The 23,414-nt window shown below is 37.6% G+C and overlaps 2 protein-coding genes across 5 annotated transcripts in view; one reads left to right on the forward strand and one right to left on the reverse strand.

Moving 5' to 3' along the window:
* Positions 1-26: 26 nt before the first annotated feature.
* On the forward strand, positions 27-21,564 carry mcoln3b (mucolipin TRP cation channel 3b). 3 transcript variants are annotated; one of them, XM_061975660.2, is made up of 15 exons: positions 100-150; positions 6,151-6,236; positions 7,437-7,660; positions 7,731-7,898; positions 8,116-8,269; positions 8,346-8,421; positions 11,023-11,119; positions 11,359-11,458; positions 11,548-11,660; positions 12,958-13,107; positions 13,190-13,291; positions 15,226-15,348; positions 15,466-15,672; positions 15,771-15,898; positions 21,208-21,564. In XM_061975660.2, exons 3-15 carry the CDS (start codon positions 7,439-7,441, stop codon positions 21,245-21,247), a joined length of 1,680 nt encoding a protein of 559 aa, XP_061831644.1. In that variant the 5' UTR covers positions 100-150; positions 6,151-6,236; positions 7,437-7,438; the 3' UTR covers positions 21,248-21,564. The 3 variants fall into 3 exon arrangements, with proteins under 3 accessions (XP_061831646.1, XP_061831644.1, XP_061831647.1); XM_061975663.2 differs by having other exon boundaries at positions 123-150; positions 6,151-6,233; XM_061975662.2 differs by lacking the exon at positions 6,151-6,236 and having other exon boundaries at positions 27-150.
* Positions 21,478-23,414, reverse strand: part of LOC133616423 (G-protein-signaling modulator 2-like) — a 29,949-nt gene continuing 28,012 nt past the window's right edge. For both annotated transcript variants that reach the window (XM_061975659.2, XM_061975658.2), the window contains exons 15-16: positions 22,171-22,193; positions 21,478-22,091 (exon numbers count right to left, since the gene is read on the reverse strand). In XM_061975659.2, coding sequence (XP_061831643.2) covers positions 21,863-22,091; positions 22,171-22,193 — 252 coding nt within the window. In that variant the 3' untranslated portion in view covers positions 21,478-21,862. The remainder of the gene's footprint in view (positions 22,092-22,170; positions 22,194-23,414) is intronic.

A 23,414-nucleotide genomic window follows, 5' to 3' on the forward strand; every position in this document is an offset into this window, starting at 1 on the left:
TGGCAATATGGGGGCGTTACTATATTGACGGACAAGGTCAACAACCAACCAGAGTCGGTCATTAACTGACGTCACATTTGTCTTTAGTTTCCTGAAGTATTTGCAGGTTGACGTCGGGCTCATTTCTGAAGTCCAATCGAACATAAAAAGGTCAGTCGTCACATAAATGTAAATGGAATTATTCAAATATAAAACATATTGATTTGGATTTGACTTTCATGCTGTTTTAAACAGTATGTAACTTGTGTTTATTTAATACCTGACGTCATAAAATGAAATCCGTAATGGCAGCAACCGAAAACAATACATATTAGGTCTGTTGTCTTGTATTTATGTTCTTGTATGAAAACAATTGGTAGCCATTAAAAATTAACACTTACCATATGACACAACACTTGTTCAGGATGAATGTTGTAATGAAATTTGTTAACAGTGCACTGTGTAAACTAAAGCGTGTCCAAGCTGCGGCTCGGGGGCCATTTTCGGTCCGCAGCTTGTTTATTTTTAGCCTTTAATATTATAGTATAAAATATTGTTAAGATATAATTATTCATTAGATGTATTAACTATTATCAAACTAATTAAGGTTGCCGAATAAGACAGTATAAATGTTATAAATTCGGCCGACGATAGAGCTTTTAATTCTGTTGCCATGTTGCCACAAATTTGACCGCAACAACAAGCAAACAGAGGCGTCCTTAACCCAATGAAAAATGGTCACTAATGAGCTAGTGGCTAATGTCCCTCAACAGTGCAGCTTTTAAATCAATAATCCTCTTCTCCATGGCGTCAAATATACTCCATGTCTAAGCTAAAAATGCTACACTTTACACCACTGTACAAAAAGCGCAATGAACCGCTAAGCTAGAGCTCTTGAATGTAAACAGGGGTAGGCAAATCAATACAAATATCCATAGTAACGATACCAAGTATAGTATCAGTATATAGATGATACTACAGTAATTAGATCGATATTTTTTTATTTTAAAAAAACTCAGGAAATAAGATCCACCAGTAGTTTTTACTTTTTTTTAGTTAGTTTGCACTCTTGTCTTTATTATACATTTAGATGTAATAAAAGGAAGTAAGGAAATCATTCAAATGTTTAATTGATATTGTTAATTTGTTACTCTGCCATTCTGTGTTTTGTCAAGATTCCAGTCGTGATCAAAAGTGTAATCATTTAATATTCCTGAAAATGTTAAATATCAGCATTAGTAATGGAAATTCTGCTCCTGGAAGTACTTGGTATTGGAAGAATCTGTACCCAAATTTGTAAAACACTCACCATATGACAACACTTGTTCAGTATGAATGTTGTAATGAAATTAAGCTCTAAGCTCTGGCTCGGGGGACATTTTCAGTCCGCAGCTTGTTTCTTTTTAGCCTTTAATATTATAGTAATATATATTGTTGAGATATAATTATTACTTAGATATATCAATACATATCAAACCAATTAAGGTTGCCGATTAAAACAATATAAATGTTTTAAATTTGGCCGATGATAGAGATTTTAATTCTGTCGCCATATCGTGACAATGCATGTTGCTGACATATCCTAGATGTGTCCCGCAAATTTAACCGCAACAACAAGCGAACAGAGGTGTCCTCAACCCAATGAAAAATGGTCGCTAATGAGCTAAAGTTAAAGTTAAAGTTTAAGTACCAATGATTGTCACACACACACTAGGTGTGGCGAAATTATTCTCTGCATTTGACCCATCACCCTTGATCACCCCCTGGGAGGTGAGGGGAGCAGTGGGCAGCAGCAGTGGCCGCGCCCGGGAATCATTTTGGTGATTTAACCCCCAATTCCAACCCTTGATACTGAGTGCCAAGCAGGGAGGCAATGGGTCCCATTTTTATAGTCTTTGGTATGACTCAGCTAGTGGCTAATGTCCCTCAACAGTGCAGCTTTTAAAATCGTTAATCCTCATCTCCATGGCGGCAAATATACTGCATGTCTAAGCTAAACATGCTACACTTTACACCACTTTACAAAATGCGTAACAAACCGCTAAGTTAGAGCTCTTGAATGTAAACAGGGGCAGGGAAATCAATACAAATATCGATAGTAACGATACCAAGTGCAGTATCAGTATATGGACGATAATAGGGTAATTAGATCGATATATTTTATTAACAAAAAACTCAAGAAATAAGATCCACTAGTAGTTTTTGCTTTTGTTTAGTTAGTTTGCACTCTTTCTTTATTATAAATTTAGACGTAATAAAAGGAAGGAAGGAAATCATTCAAATTGATATTGTTAATGTGTTACTCTGCCATCCTGTGTTTTGTCAAGATTCCAGTTGTGATCAAAAGTGTAATCATTTAATATTCCTGAAAATTTTAAATATCAGCATTAGTAATGCAAATTCTGCTACTGGAAGTACTTGGTATTAGAAGGATCTGTACCCAAATTTGTAGTATGACCTAAAACTAAAGTAATCTATCCAACAGATGAATAAGTGCAAGGTACACTTTACCAGAAGTGTAGAAAGATCCAGAAAGTAACCAGCTATTAACAGTAAATTACCAAGTAGATTATGAATAGTTTTGAGACAATAACACAGCTAGAAATGACGCAGTATTTTACCACATATGTCAGCAGCCAAACTAGGAGTGGCATAACGTGGAGGTTTTTGCAGCTTACTGCAAGGATTGTTTTCCCAGGAAGCAAACGGACTATATCGGACAAGGCTTGAAGGTAGGAACATTTTTAATTATGACTATAAAAGGGGTACAAACAAAAAGCGCTCAAGGCGAAGGCACAACTTAGCGAAGGAAACAAAAACTAACAGTTAGAGTAAACTATGGACATAAAACAAACAACAATTACTGTGGCATGAAACGAGCAGCATGAACTATGGTATGAACAGTGCATGAAAAGCACGTCAACAGAGCAATGTCGCCAGGCCGACTACCGGTAACTGACCACGACAGGCTTAAATAGTCTCTTTGATTAGAGCCAGGTGCGTGTGTCACATGAGGCAGGTGAAGCCAATGAGTCGCCATGGTGACCAAACAAGGGAGCGCAAAAACAGGAACTATGGAGTCTTAAACAAATTGAAAATAACAAAAAACATGATCCAGACCACAGATCATGACAAGGAGCCTTCATAACCAGTTTTGAAATGGTTCTATTATCATTACCGTGCATATTACAGTATTATATCGGGGTACATCAATGACCTACCTTCCATCTGCGATGATGTGGAGATCTAATTGTATGCTGACGACAATTTTTCTTTTTTTTTTTTTACTAACGGTTTCGATGCAAATCTTGTTGCAGCTTCGCTATCTGTAGCAATGACCAAAGCAGAAAAATTGTTGACAAAGTCATGCCTTACACTGTACACAGATAAAACTGTCACAATGTATTTTTCGAACAAAGAAAATAAAAATGTTCTCCAAAATATCTATGTAAAAATGTTGAAGTCAAATACCTGGGTGTGACACTGGATGCTACACTAAATTAAAAAAGATATGTTACATAGGTATGTCATGTTCTAAAATATAACATTGCCATCTTCCAGCTCTTTATCATTGGAGGCAGCAACATTGTTTTTCAATGCAATGACTAAGTTACATATATTGTACTGTGTGTCATCATGGTCTGAAGCCATACAGATTGTTTTAAATCCTTGTAGATGATTACATAATCAAGCATTGAAAATCTTCTATAAAAATTTTGGCGATACCACCATTGTAACATACTTGAAAAATATAGTATACTAAGCTTTGGAAAACTTGATCTGGAACTCCAATATCCGCCTGGTACATAAGATCCCAAATGATGCTTCCCCACCCCCTCTAATATATATATATATGTACAGCTATGCTCTCAACTAACAAGAAGAGTGTTAAGGTCTGTATTCAGGATTCAAATCTGCCTTCTCACAATCAGCGTTTTCTTACAAAGACATCAGAGTGGAATGGGCTCTCAGACAATCTGAAGAACAACACAGATTTTCACAGCTTCTGACGGGCACTTTGTCTGATGGCTACCAGAATATCAGCCTAATAGTGTATTGGTGTAATAACGCCATCTTGTCTACCTATGTAGTACCAATGAGGTACAGTATATAGCTATTGGATGATACCTTGGTGGATAACATCAGATGGCTACCACACTCTATATGTTTTATGTACTTGACTGGTTACACTTATATACTGTACTTCTGCACTTTAAATGATGCTGCTAAAATATTGTAACTGGATGGCATTGCACAATGATTTTTGTAACGAGCACTTGTATATATATATTGCACTTGTATTTTAAATTGCTTTATTATTAATTTATTTGAATCTTATTATGTATTTTTATTTTTGTTGTGTAATGTTAATTGTGGATACTAAATGTGCCTTAAAAGGACTACGGATGGAAATTTGCATTGTCCTAATTCTGGTGCAGCCATCTTTTTAATGTAACTACACATTGTCCTTTGAATAAACAAATACAAATATATATCGTTATCGCAAGAGGATGCAATCTATATCGTGGTATAGACTTTAAGCCATATCACCAATCCCTAAAACTTTTTTGCTTTGTCACCAATAGCACAAAACTAAAATGTGGATGTTTTGATCAGACAGTTAAGCAACGTTGGATTGACTTTAGCTTCATTAATTAGACTCTACAGGATTTGGCGATGTTGCTATTGACCCAAGTGACGCACATGCAACCAATCCCCGCAAATTATGTGCTGCCTTGAAACTTTGTCTAATGCTTACAACTTATCCTCACTTTATGACTAATCACCGTTATTTCCACCAAACAAATTTGTCAAACGTGCCCGTCAACGGTCTAACCCAGGGGTGTCAAACTTATTTTAGATCAGTAGCCACATGGAGAAAAATGTACTCCCAAGTGGGCCGGACTGGTAAAATCACGGCACGATAACTTAAAAATAAAGAAAACTTCAGATTGTTTTCTTTGTTTAAAAATAGAATGAGCACATTCTGAAATTGTATAAATCATAATGTTGTTGAGGTTTTTTTACACTTACATGTTGCCGTTAATAGTATTTTATTTTTATTTGTCGTTATTTATATTTTCTGAATAAATTATGTGATAATGTTCATTAGTCAACACATTGGTGTTAATTTTCAATCTATCAAGATAAAAAAAATTATTTCGAAATCAAATTACAGTATGTTATTCATGTAGTTTGATCATTTTTCTCGACTGATGTACTAACATCATGTGGTTTATTTTGTGCATATGTAGCATCATCTACAAAGATACAAAGAATTGCTATTGTGACATCCAGTGGACACATTTAGAACAGCTATTTCTTTCATTCAAAACATTTCAGGTTAATTTTTATACTTAGCAAACTCATCCCGCGGGCTGGATAAAACCTGTTCGCGAGCCCTTGGGCCGTACGTTTGACAAACGTGTCCCTGCATTACTCACCCAAGTCCTCACTTTCTTGACAGAAATGAAAGTGTGACAATAATCTCTTATCATTGCTCATTTACACAAATCACTGTTATTATAGGAACGCAACAATATATTGATAAACCCTGCTTAAATTCCCAGTGGTTAGTGTTACCATTTAAAAATGTAACTATCATAAAACTGTAACCACCAATTTAAACTAGCTATCTATATACAAACATAAATACAAGGCACAATAATGTCTCTCCCCATTACAAACGTCATACCCCAATATAAACTTGTTTAAGTATATTGCTGCACTATTCAATTGTGCACATTGAACCTACAGGCTATTTTCTTAGAACAGAGTGATAGATTTGAAGATCCAACAGGAAGTGAACTCGCATGACGTCTCATAAACCAGAAGTCAAGCGCACAACCCGAGTATTTCCTTTATCATTAAGCAACACTCTAAAACCTTTTCAAATGAAAACGGAAGAAAATAAACATAATAATACATTCAAATAATATGGCACTTAAGAAGCCAGAACATTAATTAATGCTTCAAGCAACGAAAGTATATTTTGTGTCTGTTTATCAACCTGAATAAAACTTGGATAAAAGATTTCAGTGTGTGCATTAAGGATGGACATCTTACAACTCACAATTAGATGCATTGAGTGATTCAAAATGGATTCTTAATTGGACACAAGTCTAGATCCAAACGGATTTTGCAATATATTATCCATCCATCCATTTTCAGGGTCACGGGGGGTGATGGAGCCTATCCCAGCTGCACTCGGGCGGAAGGTGGTGTACACCCTGGACAAGTCACCACCTCATTATGTGGTATAAAAATTCTAATTAAACCTTTTCAAAACAGGCTACAGGTTACAATAGATCCTCCTTACTGCTGAAGTATGATGTACACACGCAGCGAGTAAAAAAAAACATATTTTTAAAAATGGATTCTTCGAATTATTTTTTGTGTCTTTGATTTTCTTAACAAAAAAAAATTGTTGAAAAAAAATATATATTTAAAATCGTAATAAATAAGAATGCCGATTGTGATGTTAATAAAAAAAAATTGGCACACCAGTAGAGTGTACAAGTACTTTTTAAGCACATAAATAAGGGCTGCAGCTATCGATTATTTTAGTAATCTATTCATTCGTTTGTTTGAGTAATCGGATAAAAACACACTTTTTGGGAAACTAGTTGAAATAAAATAAACAATTCTGCCTGCACATTATCAACATTGAAAATTAACTTTTAACATGTTTTCCTTAATAAAAAATTGAAATACTTTTAAAACAAATAATCTGTTCACCGCCCCAAAGATTACGGAACCCACACACCACCGTTTTCATGTGTGCTTTTGCAGCGGCCTTGCAGAACTTATTTCCACATGTTTAAAAATACGGGCACTGCATGCGGTCTGGATTTTATAAATGTTTTATTAGTTACACTTATTAAACGATTCATTGAAGCAAGCTTTTTTTAATCAAATTATTCAATTTAATCAATTAATCGCTACATCCCTCCATTCAACAATACTGTGATGATAATGATAACCATGATAATTTTGGTCACAGTAACTGTGATATGATGTTTTCATATCGTTACAGCGCTATGCTTTAGATTGCTGTGGGTAAAATGTATGCATGTGTTGGAATATAAATGAAGGTGTTTGAGCGCCAAGCACTTTTTAACCACAAAACATACACTCAGAATGTCTGCAACTTGTGGAGGACAGAGCAGGGCGGACAATAAGGGAGCCTTTGGAGGTGTTTGTTTTCCAGGCTGTGTACGCATTTGTGTGGATTGGTCACATGTGTAAGAATTTCATCAGATGGAACACTGTGCTTTTGGGGGAGTTAAGGTTGCATAGAAGATGTAGATAACAAATGTGTAAAATCACAGGCTGATGCAATGTTACTGACAAAAAAAAAACCTTCAAAACTTCTCGAAGGTCCTCGGTGGGAAACAGATGCACACAATTTAAAGCTGTTTGTAAATGAAACAACAAGTTGTACTATTTACATTTAGATATGCAGGAGTCTAGTGACTTGAATGGTGTGCATGAGACGGACTCCCACTTGGTGTTGGCCAATCAGCGGCATCAATCCATGGAGGAATTGGACAACGTGGAGTGCCTCAGAAGGAAAACCAAATATTACTTTATGAACCCCTGTGAAAAGTATCACGCTCGTGGACGAAAACCATGGAAACTCATACTGCAGCTCATCAAAATTGCCATCATCACTATACAGGTAATATCACAGATGTAAATATACACTCGTCATTTGCTAATGTCCTCTTCTCTTTTTTTTTTCATCTCAGTTGGTGTCGTTTGGTCTGAGCAACCAGATGGTTGTGACTTTTAAGGAGGAAAGCTTGATGACATTCCAACATCTCTTCTTAAAGGATTTTGTTGATAGGGGCATTGACACATATGCTGTTTACAGACAAGCAGATGTTTATGATCACATCAATTACATCATTGAACAGGTAAGTGAAGGTGGACACTACACATGAAGGGAGACATGTTGTCTTGCTATACTGGAAGTCATTTATGTTGTTCAAACAGATCCTTTTGTGTGACAGTCAATCATTGATTGAGCTTCATTATGCTGCATGCTTTCATGGTCGAAGTTGCAATGTGTGAAAGAACTTTGGACATGTTGATTCATGCTTCTAAAATAGTCTCATGACTTTTCTTTACTAGTATGGACGTCTGCATAACACCACAGTGGGAAACCATGAGTATGAGAAAAACGGCTCCGTTTACACACCCTTGTCAGTGTGTCAGGAGTTCTACAGGAATGGCACCATCTACCCTGGCAAAGACACCTTTGAAATTGATGCACATGTGGAAACTGGTATGCAGGATTGTTGCTTGTATACAGGATTTTTCATAAATCATAGTGATGATGGATTGTGGTGTGTGTCACACAGATTGCATTGACATTGATCCAATGAATCAGTCGTCGTCTCAAGACGTGCTTCCACATTTTGAGTTGCACTTCAAAAGGTATATCTTCATTTTTGTATGGCCCATTTTTACATGAAAATATCTGCCAAGAGTTTGCACCGGTTTTTGTCTACCTTCTCGGTTATCCTACATTCAAAAATTGCGCCTAACAAACTATTTGCTCGCACTTCATTGGAGGGAAATAAGTACCCAAAGAGTCATTTTATTAGTATACTCTGTGAGTCACTATCTTTTTCAAGGCATCTTTTTTTACAAAGCGTGCGCCTGTGTTAAAGCCTGCTTTCGACTCCCTACCCCACGTCGTTCTCCCCCAGCTCCGTTGCCCCTCAATAACATCATCACTGGTTGACTCTGTAGTTCTTTGCTAACTAACACAGTTACACAAGTCTCTGTTTTTTTACCCGCTGGAGAAAAAGGCTGACTTTTTTGTCATTTCAGTAAATTTGTGCTGTATTTGCAATCATTTTTTATGTCATTCTCCTTTTACGAGATTTTTTAAAGAGGGTTTTCTTTCATGTTATATGTTTAAAATGTCAATGTCCAATTCTTTCACATGTGTTTGATACAATGGCAGCTTTTCGACAATACCTCAAAGCCAAACGGGTCATAACAATCCTTCATTTTTCAAAAAGGCCCAACATTCTGGATTCTTTTTTTTTTTTCTTTCATTGCTCGAATCTCTTAATCAACTTTATCCTGAAACAAAAATACCAAACATGTAATGTTTTTATTTTACAAATATTTTAACCTTTTAAAGGCCTTTGGTCAAATTCTATCACAGCTGTCAATTAGTATACATTTGCATAACATTAGTTATTTTACTAATTTAAACTTGTGACATTTTCAAGAAAAAAAGTATATGAATGATACTTTTGTTTAAAACTGAATTGGGGGTGGGGAGAACAAGCACTTTTCGTGTCTTTCTCGCCACTTTCAGATCTTAAATGGCTGTCATAGTGTCCCAACTTGTCCGATTACCTTCTCAGGCGACTTCTGTGCAGGTGAAATACATGATTTATGATCTACAATAAACTTACAGGCAGCAAGACAGTGAGGAAACATCAGACCACGCAATGATGTAAACATAGGGACACAAGCTTGTGATCACGGCACCGCTATAAATAGTTTGTCTGCGTTTGCGCTTATAATAACAATATCACTAACACTTGGTTAATATTCAAGTCACACAATGTAAATGGAGTATTGTTGGCGCTTTTTGAATGGTTATTTATTGATTTTATGGACAAGATAGTGGAACTACCATTGACTTTTTTTTAGTTTTTATTTAATATTTAGAATGTATTAAAAAAAAAATCCATCTGTCGTCATGTCTTTAATAATGATTGTGACCAATGACCAAAATTCTAAAAAAAAATGTGCAGTTCCTCTTTTAGGACTTTTATGTGTTGTGTGGCTTTAAGGATGTGTGATGGATGGATGGAAGATTGATTGTCCCTAGAGGGTTATTTGAGTATGACAGCAAAATAATTTTGCTAGGTGTCAGCACTTTGATAAAAAGGTGACAAACACTATACTAAATTCAAGAAATAACTCGTACAAAGTGGCGTCCGTGTGGCTTTCCTACCTTTCACCTTATTGTCACCTTTGCTAGCAAGAGTCTTCAATAAAAAGCAAAAGTGAGTTATATGTATTTATTAACTTTGTTTTTTGCATGCAAAACTAATTATTCTCTGTGAGAGTCTTTGCTCGTGGAGGGTTCTCCTGAGTCCGATAGATCTTCCTTAAGCCCGGTGTACAGGGTTGAGCAAGTTTTTATTGACATAAACAGGTTTGAATTGCTTTCCAGCAGTCTCTGTCTCGTATGTGTGTGTCTCTCTCTCTCTCTCTCTCTCTCTCTCTCTCTCTCTCTCTCTCTCTCTCTGGCTCCAACTCCCCCCACCTGTCTCGTTCCGACTGCTGCTAATAAGGGCGACAGGTGATTAGATAATCAGCCCCAGCTGGACAATCTACTCACCTGCCACTGGCTTCGAGGCCAGGCCATACACACCCCATTCCTGCAGGTGGGCGCCGACCACGCCCTCCTCCACATTCTCTATAAAGCAGGGCTGTTCAACAAGATTGTTCTTGAGGTCACATTTCCAGAAAGCTAAGAACCGGGTGGCCGGACTTCTTTCTTCACTATTATTCTTATTATAAGAACCAGTATCCTCCCTAGTTAACATTTGTTTTCTGTCTTTCTTTTCTCAGAGTTACACATTTCAGAAAAAAGTAGCTGTGCTATAAAAAAAAAAAAAGGTTAAAATGTCAATGCAAGGATCTGCCAATGTGTTGACACAAGTCCAAGTTCCTCTGTACTACAGGAGCGCTCTAGTGTTGCAAAAATGTTTGTCTAGTTATTAAATTAAACCGCAGGCAGGTCTGGTGTCATTCCCAGGTCAAATTTGGCCTGTGGGCCACCAGTTGAATAAATGTGCTATAAAATGTTTTTTTGTGTCAATATTATTTAATGTCTGTACAGATTTGACTTATTTCATGTTCGGTTTTCATACATGTCAGTCTTCGTCGGACAGTTTTGGAACAGATTACTGTACTGACGAAAACATAGCTACTCTTGTATTTTTCTGTCTGGTTTGATGGGAGAAATCTCACTTCATGTACTGCTCATGCTGTGTTTTCCAGGATGCTGTCTGTCAAGATCACCTTCGTTCTCAAAGCCATCAATTTACAGACAGTTAGACACCGAGAGCTGCCAGACTGCTACGACTTCAACGTCATTGTGTGTCATGCGTACCTTCCTGCTATTTACATACTTAATATTAGTTTTAAGACCTGTTGAATGAATGTACATTCACCAAAAAACAGCTTAATTTCACCTATTAGACTGAATATTCAGTAAGAGCTGTATTGAAAATAGGCTATACAATCCTATTACTTTCATTGATTATTTGGTTGTAGTCTGCACTGCTGCTATTTGTGCATACCTATTATTTATGGATTAAATTGTCTGATTCCCAGATCACTTTCAACAACCAAGTCCACAGCGGCAGGATAAAAGTGGACCTGGAAAATGATGTAGAGATCAATGAATGCAGAGATTGGAAAGTAACAGGAGCTTGTATGTTTGCTGACCTGGCCTTTTATGAATGATTGATATTTGTGCTTCCTTTTTAGGTCAGACTTATTATCATTTCTTTGTTTTGTCAGCTGCTAAAAGCATATACCTGACCCTGCTGTTCGACTGCCTCATCATCGTAACATGCATCACCTCCTGCGCTCTCTGCATGCGCTCTGTGTTCAATGGGATACAACTGCAGTTTGTAAGTCAACTACAACACCTGGTAAGAATATGGAATGACCAGACTTTGAGGACGGTCATTCAGTAGTTCAATTTTGTAGAAAAATAAACATAACACACATGACACAAAACTATGGACAATTCAAATGGCAATTTTCTGGCTTAAAGAAACACTAAAGGAAATCAAGAATATACATTGTGGTAGTCAGTAACAGTTTTTTTGTTTTTTTAGATCAAGCAGAGTGAAAACATAATGGAATCAATTATTCATGACGAAAAATAATGTAATCACCCTGTAAATTTTTATTTCTAAGGATAACACCTGCATCAGATTAAATCTGTTCAATACTAGTCTGCAGTTAAAAAGGAGTGTTCACACTTTGGAGAGCTGGTGCATTCAGGTGGAGTGACATGAATTATGGCTCTTAAAACGTGAGCTGTCAATTAAAACAAAGGAAGGTACTATCAAACCTCTCAAGATACCTTCTTGAAACTTGAGTCACCGTTTGTGACCAAATTGTAAGAAACCGCCTTAAAAAAAGGGATTTCTACAGAAAAGCTAAAAATAAAATAAAAAGCAGTCATTAACATCTATTCTAAACAGACAAAAACAAGTTTACAATGAGCTACCGAAAAACAATTGTGGAATATGTCAGTTGATGGCACTGGGGAGATGGCTGCCATTACATCTTTAATAAATGCACAAGTTTACATTGACATTTTTGACACTTTTCTTATTTCATCAATCAAAAGGATGTTTGGGGATGATGACATGATATTTCAAGATGATGATACATTTTGCCATAGAGCAAAAACTGCAAAATATTCCCCTGAAGGTCAATGTCATGGCCTGCAGATCTCGATATAAATGAAGATCTGTGGTGGAAATTAGAGTACTGTTTGTCACTTGTTAAGTCCATGCCTCAGAAAAAACAGAGGTGGTGCAAAAAGTATTAGTGGTGTGTTGTTAGTAGTTTTTGGTTGATTGCATAATTTGCCTTCAGAATTGAGTGATTCCATGTTATTCTATATTTAACTGTCACCGACTACCAGAATTTATATTGTTGATTTTATTTATTTTAGTGTCTCTCCAAGCCAGAGAGTTTCCATTTGAAACGACAACAGTTTTGTGTCACATCGGTTATCTGCTTTTTTTTTTTACTACAAAGTTAAACCACTGAATGACCGTCCTCTTAGTCTGGTCATGCCATAATTTTTGCCCGGGGTTGTATATTTTTTGCTTTGAAATAAGGAAACTTTTCAGTGTTTTTTTTTTACAGCCTTTTAGGTTGACTGTGTTTATGTTTTGTTGTGAACAGGAGTACACACACTACTACAGGAAGCTCAGTGGTAAAGATGTCCCTTGGTCTGACAGACTGGAATTTATCAATGGCTGGTATATCCTAATTATTGCCAGTGACTTGTTAACCATCACTGGCTCTATTCTGAAGATCGATATTCAAACCAAGGTATTATACTAATGTTATTACTCAAGTGCTTTCACATGTATCACAAATTATTATTTAACATTGAACTTTATTTTCCTTTTAGGTTCTGACAAGCTACGACATATGCAGCATATTTCTTGGTCTAGGCACCATGTTTGTTTGGATTGGGGTCATCCGCTACATGGGCTACTTTCGCAAGTACAACGTAAGAGCTTGTATTTCTATGGATGTTCTCATTCATCCAGGTCATTGTATTCTCAGAGCATTCAATCGATCACAAATGGACTGGTTGGTTAGTCTTAGAAGACGTTTTGCCTCTCATCCAAGTAGTCTGCATCAGTTCATGCTCATAGACTTAGATTGGTCAGATCTAGATTGGTCTGATCTAATCGACCTTGTCAGTACAGTAGGTTTGGTTGTATTTTCGCCTCATTCCTGTGAGAATCCTGAAGAATTAAGGAGTGGTGCGATTAGCTGCTGCGTGCTCAAATAGCATCTGTGAGAAGATGCTATTGTTTCATTTCTTTCCTTTTTGGACTAATAAGGTTTTATCAGGTGGGTAGTGCATTCTTCAGGCATTCTTCACTCACACTTTCAGTGAGGGATGAGTCAAAAACTAACCCAGAACCACTGTAACAGTTTGTACAAACCCCGTTTCCATATGAGTTGGGAAATTGTGTTAGATGTAAATATAAACGGAATACAATGATTTGCAAATCATTTTCAACCCATATTCAGTTGAATATGCTACAAAGACAACATATTTGATGTTCAAACTGATAAACATTTTTTTTTTTTTGGAAATAATCATTAACTTTAGAATTTGATGCCAGCAACACGTGACAAAGAAGTTGGGAAAGGTGGCAATAAATACTGATAAAGTTGAGGAATGCTCATCAAACACTTATTTGGAACATCCCACGGTGTGCAGGCTAATTGGGAACAGGTGGGTGCCATGATTGGGTATAAAAACAGCTTCCCAAAAAATGCTCAGTCTTTCACAAGAAAGGATGGGGCGAGGTACACCCCTTTGTCCACAACTGCGTGAGCAAGTAGTCAAACAGTTTAAGAACAACGTTTCTCAAAGTGCAATTGCAAGAAATGTAGGGATTTCAACATCTACGGTCCATAATATCATCAAAAGGTTCAGAGAATCTGGAGAAATCACTCCACGTAAACCAACATTGAATGACCGTGACCATCGATCCCTCAGACGGCACTGTATCAAAAGCCGACATCAATCTCTAAAGGATATCACCACATGGGCTCAGGAACACTTCAGAAAACCACTGTCACTAAATACAGTTTGTCGCTACATCTGTAAGTGCAAGTTAAAGCTCTACTATGCAAAGCGAAAGCCATTTATCAACAACATCCAGAAACGCCGCCGGCTTCTCTGGGCCTGAGATCATCTAAGATGGACTCATGCAAAGTGGAAAAGTGTTCTGTGGTCTGACGAGTCCACATTTCAAATTGTTTTTGGCAATATTCGACATCGTGTCATCCGGACCAAAGGGGAAGCGAACCATTCAGACTGTTATCGACGCAAAGTTCAAAAGCCAGCATCTGTGATGGTATGGGGGTGCATTAGTGCCCAAGGCATGGGTAACTTACACATCTGTGAAGGCACCATTAATGCTGAAAGGTACATACAGGCATTATGAAGCGTAAAATACGACAGCGGAGACCCCGGACTGTTGAACGACTGAAGCTGTACATAAAACAAGAATGGGAAAAAATTCCACTTTCAAAGTTTCAACAATTAGTTTCCTCAGTTCCCAACCGTTTATTGAGTGTTGTTAAAAGAAAAGGTGATGTAACACAGTGGTGAACATGCCCTTTCCCAACTACTTTGGCAGGTGTTGCAGCCATGAAATTCTAAGTTAATTCTTATTTGCAAAAAAAATAAATAAAGTTTATGAGTTTGAACATCAAATATCTTGTCTTTGTAGTGCATTCAATTGAATATGGGTTGAAAAGGATTTGCAAATCATTGTATTCCGTTTATATTTACATCTAACACAATTTCCCAACTCATGGAAACAGGGTTTGTAGTTATAATATAGCCTCTTTATAAGTTGTATAAAAAATGACTCACCAGACTTGTTACATTCCTGATTACTGTGTGCTCTTTTCCAGATCCTCATCCTGACTCTCAGGGCGGCTTTTCCAAATGTAATTCGTTTCATCTGCTGCGCTGGAATAGTCTATCTGAGCTACTGCTTGTGTGGCTGGATTGTCCTTGGCCCGTATCACGAAAAGGTAAGGCTGTTTTAAATTCAAGAAAAATCATAACACAGGCATTAATTATTTTGCTTTTCAAATAATGTTCTGCTATTCCTGGTTGCCAATGTTACATTTTTGATTCCTCCCCAAAAGTTCCGGACCTTGAACACAGTGTCCGAGTGTCTCTTCTCGTTGATCAATGGAGATGACATGTTTCCCACCTTTAAAAACATGAAGCAGAAGAGCAACCTCATTTGGATTTTTAGCAGAGTCTACCTCTATACCTTTGTCTCGCTTTTCATCTACATGATCCTCAGCCTGTTCATCACAATCATAACCGACACCTACGACACCATCAAGGTAATATTTCCTGTCGTCCAGCTTATCAGTTGTCCCAAGAAACGCTCCATCTTTCAAAATAATTAATCCCAAAACCATACGGACTTTGTGGTTTGCAGCAACAACAGCAAAGTGGTATCCCGACATCAGAGCTCCATCGATTTCTATCGGAGTGTAAAGATCTCCCAAACTCTGGAGTCTACAGACTTGACAAGAACAGCTGCTTCTTGCACAGCTGCATGAACAAGTAGGTCAAATACAGTTTAGATTTTCACCTAAAAGCACCATGCAACCACAGGGATCATTGTGTTTTTGAATGAATGTGCTACCTAGTCAACAACCTGTATGCAGGCTGGAGAGGACGTCAACATCTACAAACCCCGTTTCCATATGAGTTGGGAAATTGTGTTAGATGTAAATATAAACAGAATACAATGATTTGCAAATCATTTTCAACCCATATTCAGTTGAATATGCTACAAAGACAACATATTTGATGTTCAAACTGATACACTTTTTTTTTTTTTGCAAATAATCATTAACTTTAGAATTTGATGCCAGCAACACGTGACAAAGAAGTTGGGAAAGGTGGCAATAAATACTGATAAAGTTGAGAAATGCTCATCAAACACTTATTTGGAACATCCCACAGGTGTGCAGGCTAATTGGGAACAGGTGAGTGCCATGATTGGGTATAAAAACAGCTTCCCAAACAATGCTCAGTCTTTCACAAGAAAGGATGGGGCGAGGTACACCTCTTTGTACACAACTGTGTGAGCAAATAGTCAAAACAGTTTAAAAAAACGTTTCTCAAAGTGCAATTGCAAGAAATTTAGGGATTTCAACATCTACGGTCCATAATATCATCAAAAGGTTCAGAGAATCTGGAGAAATCACTCCACGTAAGCGGCATGGCCGGAAACCAACATTGAATGACCGTGACCTTCGATCCCTGTATCAAAAACCAACATCAATCTCTAAAGGATATCACCACATGGGCTCAGGAACACTTCAGAAAACCACTGTCACCAAATACAGTTTGTCGCTACATCTGTAAGTGCAAGTTAAAGCTCTACTATGCAAAACGAAAGCCATTTATCAACAACATCCAGAAACGCCGCCGGCTTCTCTGGGCCCGAGATCATCTAAGATGAACTCATGCAAAGTGGAAAAGTGTTCTGTGGTCTGACGAGTCCACATTTCAAATTGTTTTTGGAAATATTCGACATTGTGCCATCCGGACCAAAGGGGAAGCGAACCATCCAGACTGTTATCGACGCAAAGTTCAAAAGCCAGCATCTGTGATGGTATGGGGGTGCATTAGTGCCCAAGGCATGGGTAACTTACACATCTTTGAAGGCACTATTAATGCTGAAAGGTACATACAGGTTTTGGAACAACATATGCTGCCATCTAAGCGCAGTCTTTTTCATGGACGCCCCTGCTTATTTCAGCAAGACAATGCCAAGCCACATTCAGCACGTGTTACAACAGCGTGGCTTCGTAAAAAAAGAGTGCGGGTACTTTCCTGGCTCGCCTGCAGTCCAGACCTGTCTCCCATCGAAAATGTGTGGCGCATTATGAAGCGTAAAATACGACAACGCAGCAAGAATGGGAAATAATTCCACTTTCAAAGCTTCAACAATTAGTTTCCTCAGTTCCCAATCGTTTATTGAGTGTTGTTAAAAGAAAAGGTGATGTAACACAGTGTTGAACATGCCCTTTCCCAACTACTTTGGCACGGGTTGCAGCCATGAAATTCAAAGTTAGTTATTATTTAAAAAAAAAAATAAAATTAAATTTATGAGTTTATGACATCAAATATCTTGTCTTTGTAGTGCATTCAATTGAATATGGGTTGAAAAGGATTTGCAAATCATTGTATTCCGTTTATATTTACATCTAACACAATTTCCCAACTCATGGAAACGGGGTTTGTAGCATTTTCTCTACTGTACAGTAGTAGGTTAACTTATGAGCACATTACTTTCTATGACCGAACTCATAACTCAAAACACTCGGATCACAGAGCAGCCCCACCGATTGAAATGTATAATGATAAAATTACGCCGTGTTTGGCCTTCCCAAAACGCCGCCATTTTGACAAGTAATATGCTTTTTTAAAAGAAAAACAAACTTTTAGCACAGAAAGATTGTTTGAAAAACATTACAATAGTGTATACTACAAACAACCACAGCAGTTTTATGAAACAATGTAATATTGTTCAGCATTTACCTGATGCGGCGTGTCCTTTGTCCAGTGTTGCCAAGTCTGTGTATTATTCGCTTTTTTACGGTGGGGCATGTCGGCTGATGGCGTAACCCCAGGATACAGAGACAGAATGGAGTGCAGGTCAAATAATTTTTTTTTTTTACTAAGATAGCATAAACAGCAGGGACAAAAGGCTAGTGCAAGGCACGTTGTGGCAGCAGAGTTACTCATGCACACCGATGAAAGGAAATCGGCCAGCTCTGGCAAGGAGCAACGCATGAACCTAAATAGAATTGTTAGAATAGAAAACTGGTGTGCTTGTAGGACACACAACTGGTATTGAAGGTGCAGCAAAACAAGGAAGTACAACCAAAATAAGAGCACCAGGACAATAAATAATGCAGAATGCAGGAAAACACCTAACAAAGTCCAAACGGTCATGTGGAATCATGACAGACTTGTTTTTAAAGAGCTGGTTGCTTGTTTTCTTGTGACATCTGGCAAGACTCTCTCTGTCATGTAACAATAGGAACTAGGAAATCACTGTTTATGTTCCACATGGATGTATTTTAGTGATGGACTTGAGAAATCCGAGTTGACAACAAACAATATGTATGTCTGTCTACCAAATGCAATGCTCGACCATCCAGTTTGTAGTCAGGACTAAAAAGAACAAATTGAAAAAGGTCAAACAGAGCATCTGCAGCTTCTCAATATTTTCATGGATATATATCCGACGTTTGGACGTTTTGGCTGTAGCTTATGTGATGCCAGCTGACTAGCCAGGTAGAATGCTAACAGGTCGGACATATATGTAATGGTTTGTTTCTCTGATTCGGTCTTCCACTTCCTCTCCTTCGTCCTAACTTCCATAGTTCTGATGGTTGGATGGCAGGATTGTGTCAATCTCTGAGCGGCATTCAAACGCGCCCATCACCTAAATCTAAGCTTGTTTATGTGTAACAATATATTAATTTTTTTATTGCTCAAACTGCACAACCCTGTTACAAATATTTCAACCAAGTGTGGAAATGCTTGCAACTTAAAGCATAATAAAAAGCTGAATCAAATTACTCATAAATTGAGGTAGCACTGTATTTCAGTGTGTGAGTTATGTCTGTTTTCCTACAGTAGCTTTGATCACACAGACCTAACAAGTCCTGCACAGCTCATACATTTATTTATTCGTTCCCTTTGCTCTGAACCAACTAAGCTACAGGTTGTTGATTATGCAGGTTGACTGTTATGGAGACTAAAGTTGAATAATGAAACACAGATAAATGTGAGGCGAAAGTAAAGCTTTAAACCTTGGCAATGAAGATGAACCCACTAATCTCGCATTATGTCACATTCTAAAATAATTTATTAATCCACATCTAACTTGTTGGTTGTCCAATAACCTACTTACAATTTACAACCTTGTCAAATGATATGAAAGCATGTGTTAATTAGGGACCGCAATGTCCCTTTGGGACAGAGGACCCTATTGTATTTCATGTGTTTTATTATCATTATTATTCCGCCGCCTCTTTGAGCTCTAATTTGACCCCCTTAACATGCTTCAAAACTCACCACGTTGCCATCTAATAAAAAAACCAAACCCCAAAACTCAAAATTGCGCTCTAGCGCCCCCTAGAAAAAAACACAGACAAAACTGCTTGTAACTTCCGGTAAAAATGTCGTAGAGACATGAAACAAAAACCTCTATGTAGGTCTGACTTAGACCTAGATTTCATACATTGACATCCTTTAGCAAAAATCAACAGAAAGTTGGCAATTCCCCCTTCAAAACAAAATGTTAATAACAACAGTCACTTTTGCCTCTTTGAGCTGTAATTTGACCCCCTTAGCATTCTTCAAAACTCACCAAACTGGACACACACATCAGGACTGGCAAAAATTGCGATCTAATAAAAAACCCAACCCCAAAACTCAAAATTGCGCTCTAGCGCCCCCTAGGAAGAAAACACAGACACAACTGCTCCTAGGGGGAAAACTCAGACAAAACTGCCTGTAACTTCCAGTAGGAATGTCTTACGAGACATGAAACAAAAACCTCTATGTAGGTTTTACTTAGACCTACATTTCATATATTGAAAACCCCCAGCAAAAATCAACAGGAAGTTTGCAATACCCACTTCAAAACAAAAGTTTTGTAAAAACCGGTCACCTTTTTTCAAACATTATCTCCTCTGAGCGCGTTTGTCGTGTCAGCTTCAAACTAGCACAGGAGAGAGATTGAACCCTTCTGATTAAAACTTGACCAAAGAGTTTTAATTACTGTTTCGGTTTGGATTTTATGTGCCGTCAAATTCGGTCCCGTCCATCGCTGCTTGCAGCTTTAATTACAATTATAATTGATTAAACACATAAACCTTAGGCTTTGGTCAGGCTGGTTAGAAGAATAAGTACTGACCAAATATACTGCATAAAAAGGGAATCATAAATAACTGATGAAAAATACACTTACATACAACTATGTTGTGCTAAAATAAACGTAAGTAATAATAAATAATATATACAGTACAGGCCAGAAGTTTGGACACACCTTCTCATTCACAACATAACTGATGGTACCAACCCCATTGATAAAGCAAGAAATTCCACTAATCAACCCTGATAAGGCACACCTGTGAAATTAAAACCATTTCAGGTGACTTCCTCTTGAAGCTCATTGAGATAATGCCAAAAGTGTGCAAAGCAGTAATCAAAGCAAAGAGTGGCTATTTTGAAGAAAGGAGAATATAAAACATGTTTTCAGTTATTTCACCTTTTTTTGTTAAGTACCGAACTCCACATGTGTTCATTCATAGTTTTGATGCCTTCAGTGACAATCTAAAATAGTCCAAAAAAATACAGAAAACGCATTGAATGAGGTGTGTCCAGCCTTTGGCCTGTACTGTATATGTTTCTTGACTAAACTGCCAGTAAAATTAAGGTGCCAATGAAAATACAGTTTAGTCATATTTTTTGCGCTTACAAAACTTCTCTAAGACTTTACCTCCATATTTTTTCTATTTGTTCGAGATTGTCATTACTGCCACAAGTGGTGGAAAAGTGTATTACAACTGAGTACTGCTGCGGCCCATATGGACCACAGCTGAGAAACAGATATTTTTTGGCAGCACAACAATGTTACATATGGTTAATTAAGAAACACTGCATTAGTGCATTGACTGTAACAATCATGGTGGCAATATGGGTTGTGGGTTGTACTTGTATAGCGCTTTTCTACCTTCAAGGTACTCAAAGCGCTTTGACACTACTTCCACATTTACCCATTCACACACACATTCACACACTGATGGAGAGTCGGCTCTAAACCATTTTGTTTCTCATTATAGGTGCAGGGACCATCATGAGAGGTTGACTTCAGAGGCATAGCGTGTACATATTGTCGAAACAATGCAAAATTTAATTTTTAAAAAAAATAAGAAAATAAGCAGAAGGGTTGTAAAATCAGCATGAAAGCTATTAGCATGAGAAATTGATTTGATGTGATTTCAGATATATGTATTATTTCCACTCTTAAAACCAGAGATACTGTATGTGTTTCATACATAATGTCATTTTGAATGCAAAGTTTTGCACTTAAGAAATCAAGTGTGAAAACATCGGCATGTAATTATTTTATTTTTTGATTGTTCTTCTGAGAGATTGTGAGTGTAACATTCTAAACATATTTTCCTTTTACCACATGAGCAGTCTTATTTCAAATAAAACCATCTCAAATATGTTGGCAATTACATGTGCAGTACATGCAGAAAGAGTTCATTCTTTCAAAGGATAAATCAAGACCGTTATGCCAAATGATTTGTACCTGGGGAAGCAGAGAATGTAGTTAAAAGGCAAGGATGTTCTTGTACAGTAAGTACATCATCTTTTTTCTATGTAGGCCTTGTGAATGGCATAACAGAGAGGCACTACCAAATATGATTGATGTGAATCTTCCGGTCAACTTCCAGCGTGAAAGCTCTATATTCCTGATCCATACAATTACTATGTTGTATTACTCCTCAATTGAAGAGTGAGTGGGATAAAAAAATAGTTAAAAAAAAAGATTAATAGTTCCAGTTTGACTCCTAAAATAAAAAAATGCAATATATAGTAGTTCCTTCCATAAAATAAAAAAATGCAATATATAGTAGTTCCTTCCATTCCATCAGTCCGGTTTAGACTGAGTGACGTCAGATGGAGGCAGGACCCGCTGTTCCTCCATCCTGTTTGCCTGAGAACGCAAGATGAGACTAAAGAAATCATCATCTGGGACAGTCATTCCTCGTGCGGCAGAAGGTGGAGCAGCGCACCTCTGGTCATTCAGTCTGGAGCCCTTGAATAATGAGGCAGAAAAGTTATTAAAAGCAGCTGATGGTTATTGAAACAGTCCGTATGAAGGCAGTGGTAATAGAACACCCACATTTACTTAACAGGTTCATCTCAGTGAACTAATGTACATTTATTGCAGTAGATTATTTCAAAAGAGAAACTTTACTACACAGTACACACATATTATGTATTATTACTGATTTAAACATTTCAATGATTATTAAAGGCCTACTGAAACCCACTACTACCGACCACGCAGTCTGATAGTTTATATATCAATGATGAAATCTTAACATTGCAACACATGCCAATACGGCCGGTTAACTTATAAAGTGCAATTTTAAATATCCTGCGAAACTTCCGGTTGAAAACGTCTAGGTATGATGACGTATGCGCATGACGTCGATGGTTGAAACGGAAGTATTGGGACGCCATTGTATCCAATACAAAAAGCTCAGTTTTCATCACAAAATTCCACAGTATTCTGGACATCTGTGTTGGTGAATCTTTTGCAATTTATTTAATGAACAATGGAGACTGCAATAAGGAAAGCTGTAGATGCGATCGGTGTATTAGCGTCTGGCTACAGCAACACAACCAGGAGGACTTTGACTTGGATAGCAGACGCGCTATCCGACGCTAGCCGCCGACCGCATCCATGATCGGGTGAAGTCCTTCGTCGCTCCGTCGATCGCTGGAACGCAGGTGAGCTTCGGTGTTGATGAGCAGATGAGGGTTGGCGTAAGTGGAGAGCTAATGTTTTTATCATAGCCCTGTCGAGGTCCGTAGCTAAGTTAGATTCAATGGCGTCGTTAGCAACAGCATTGTTAAGCTTCGCCAGGCTGGAAAGCATTAACCGTGTAGTTACAGGTCCATGTTTAATAGTATTGTTGATTTTCTGTCTATCCTTCCAGTCAGAGGTTTATTTATTTTGTTTCTATCTGCAGTTAAGCCCGATGCTATCACGTTAGCTCCGTAGCTAAAGTGCTTCACCGATGTATTGTCGTGGAGATAAGTCACTGTGAATGTCCATTTCGCGTTCTCGACCCTCATTTTCAAGAGGATGAGGAACGTGAGAGTGAAGGACTAGAGTGCAGTGCAGGACGCATCTTTTTCGCTCTGACCGTAACTTAGGTACAAGGGCTCATTGGATTCCACACTCTCTCCTTTTTCTATTGTGGATCAAGGATTTGTATTTTAAACCACCTTAAATAGCAGTGACATG

The sequence above is a fragment of the Nerophis lumbriciformis genome, linkage group LG14 (genome assembly GCF_033978685.3).
Source record: "Nerophis lumbriciformis linkage group LG14, RoL_Nlum_v2.1, whole genome shotgun sequence".
Classification (NCBI taxonomy): domain Eukaryota; kingdom Metazoa; phylum Chordata; class Actinopteri; order Syngnathiformes; family Syngnathidae; genus Nerophis; species Nerophis lumbriciformis.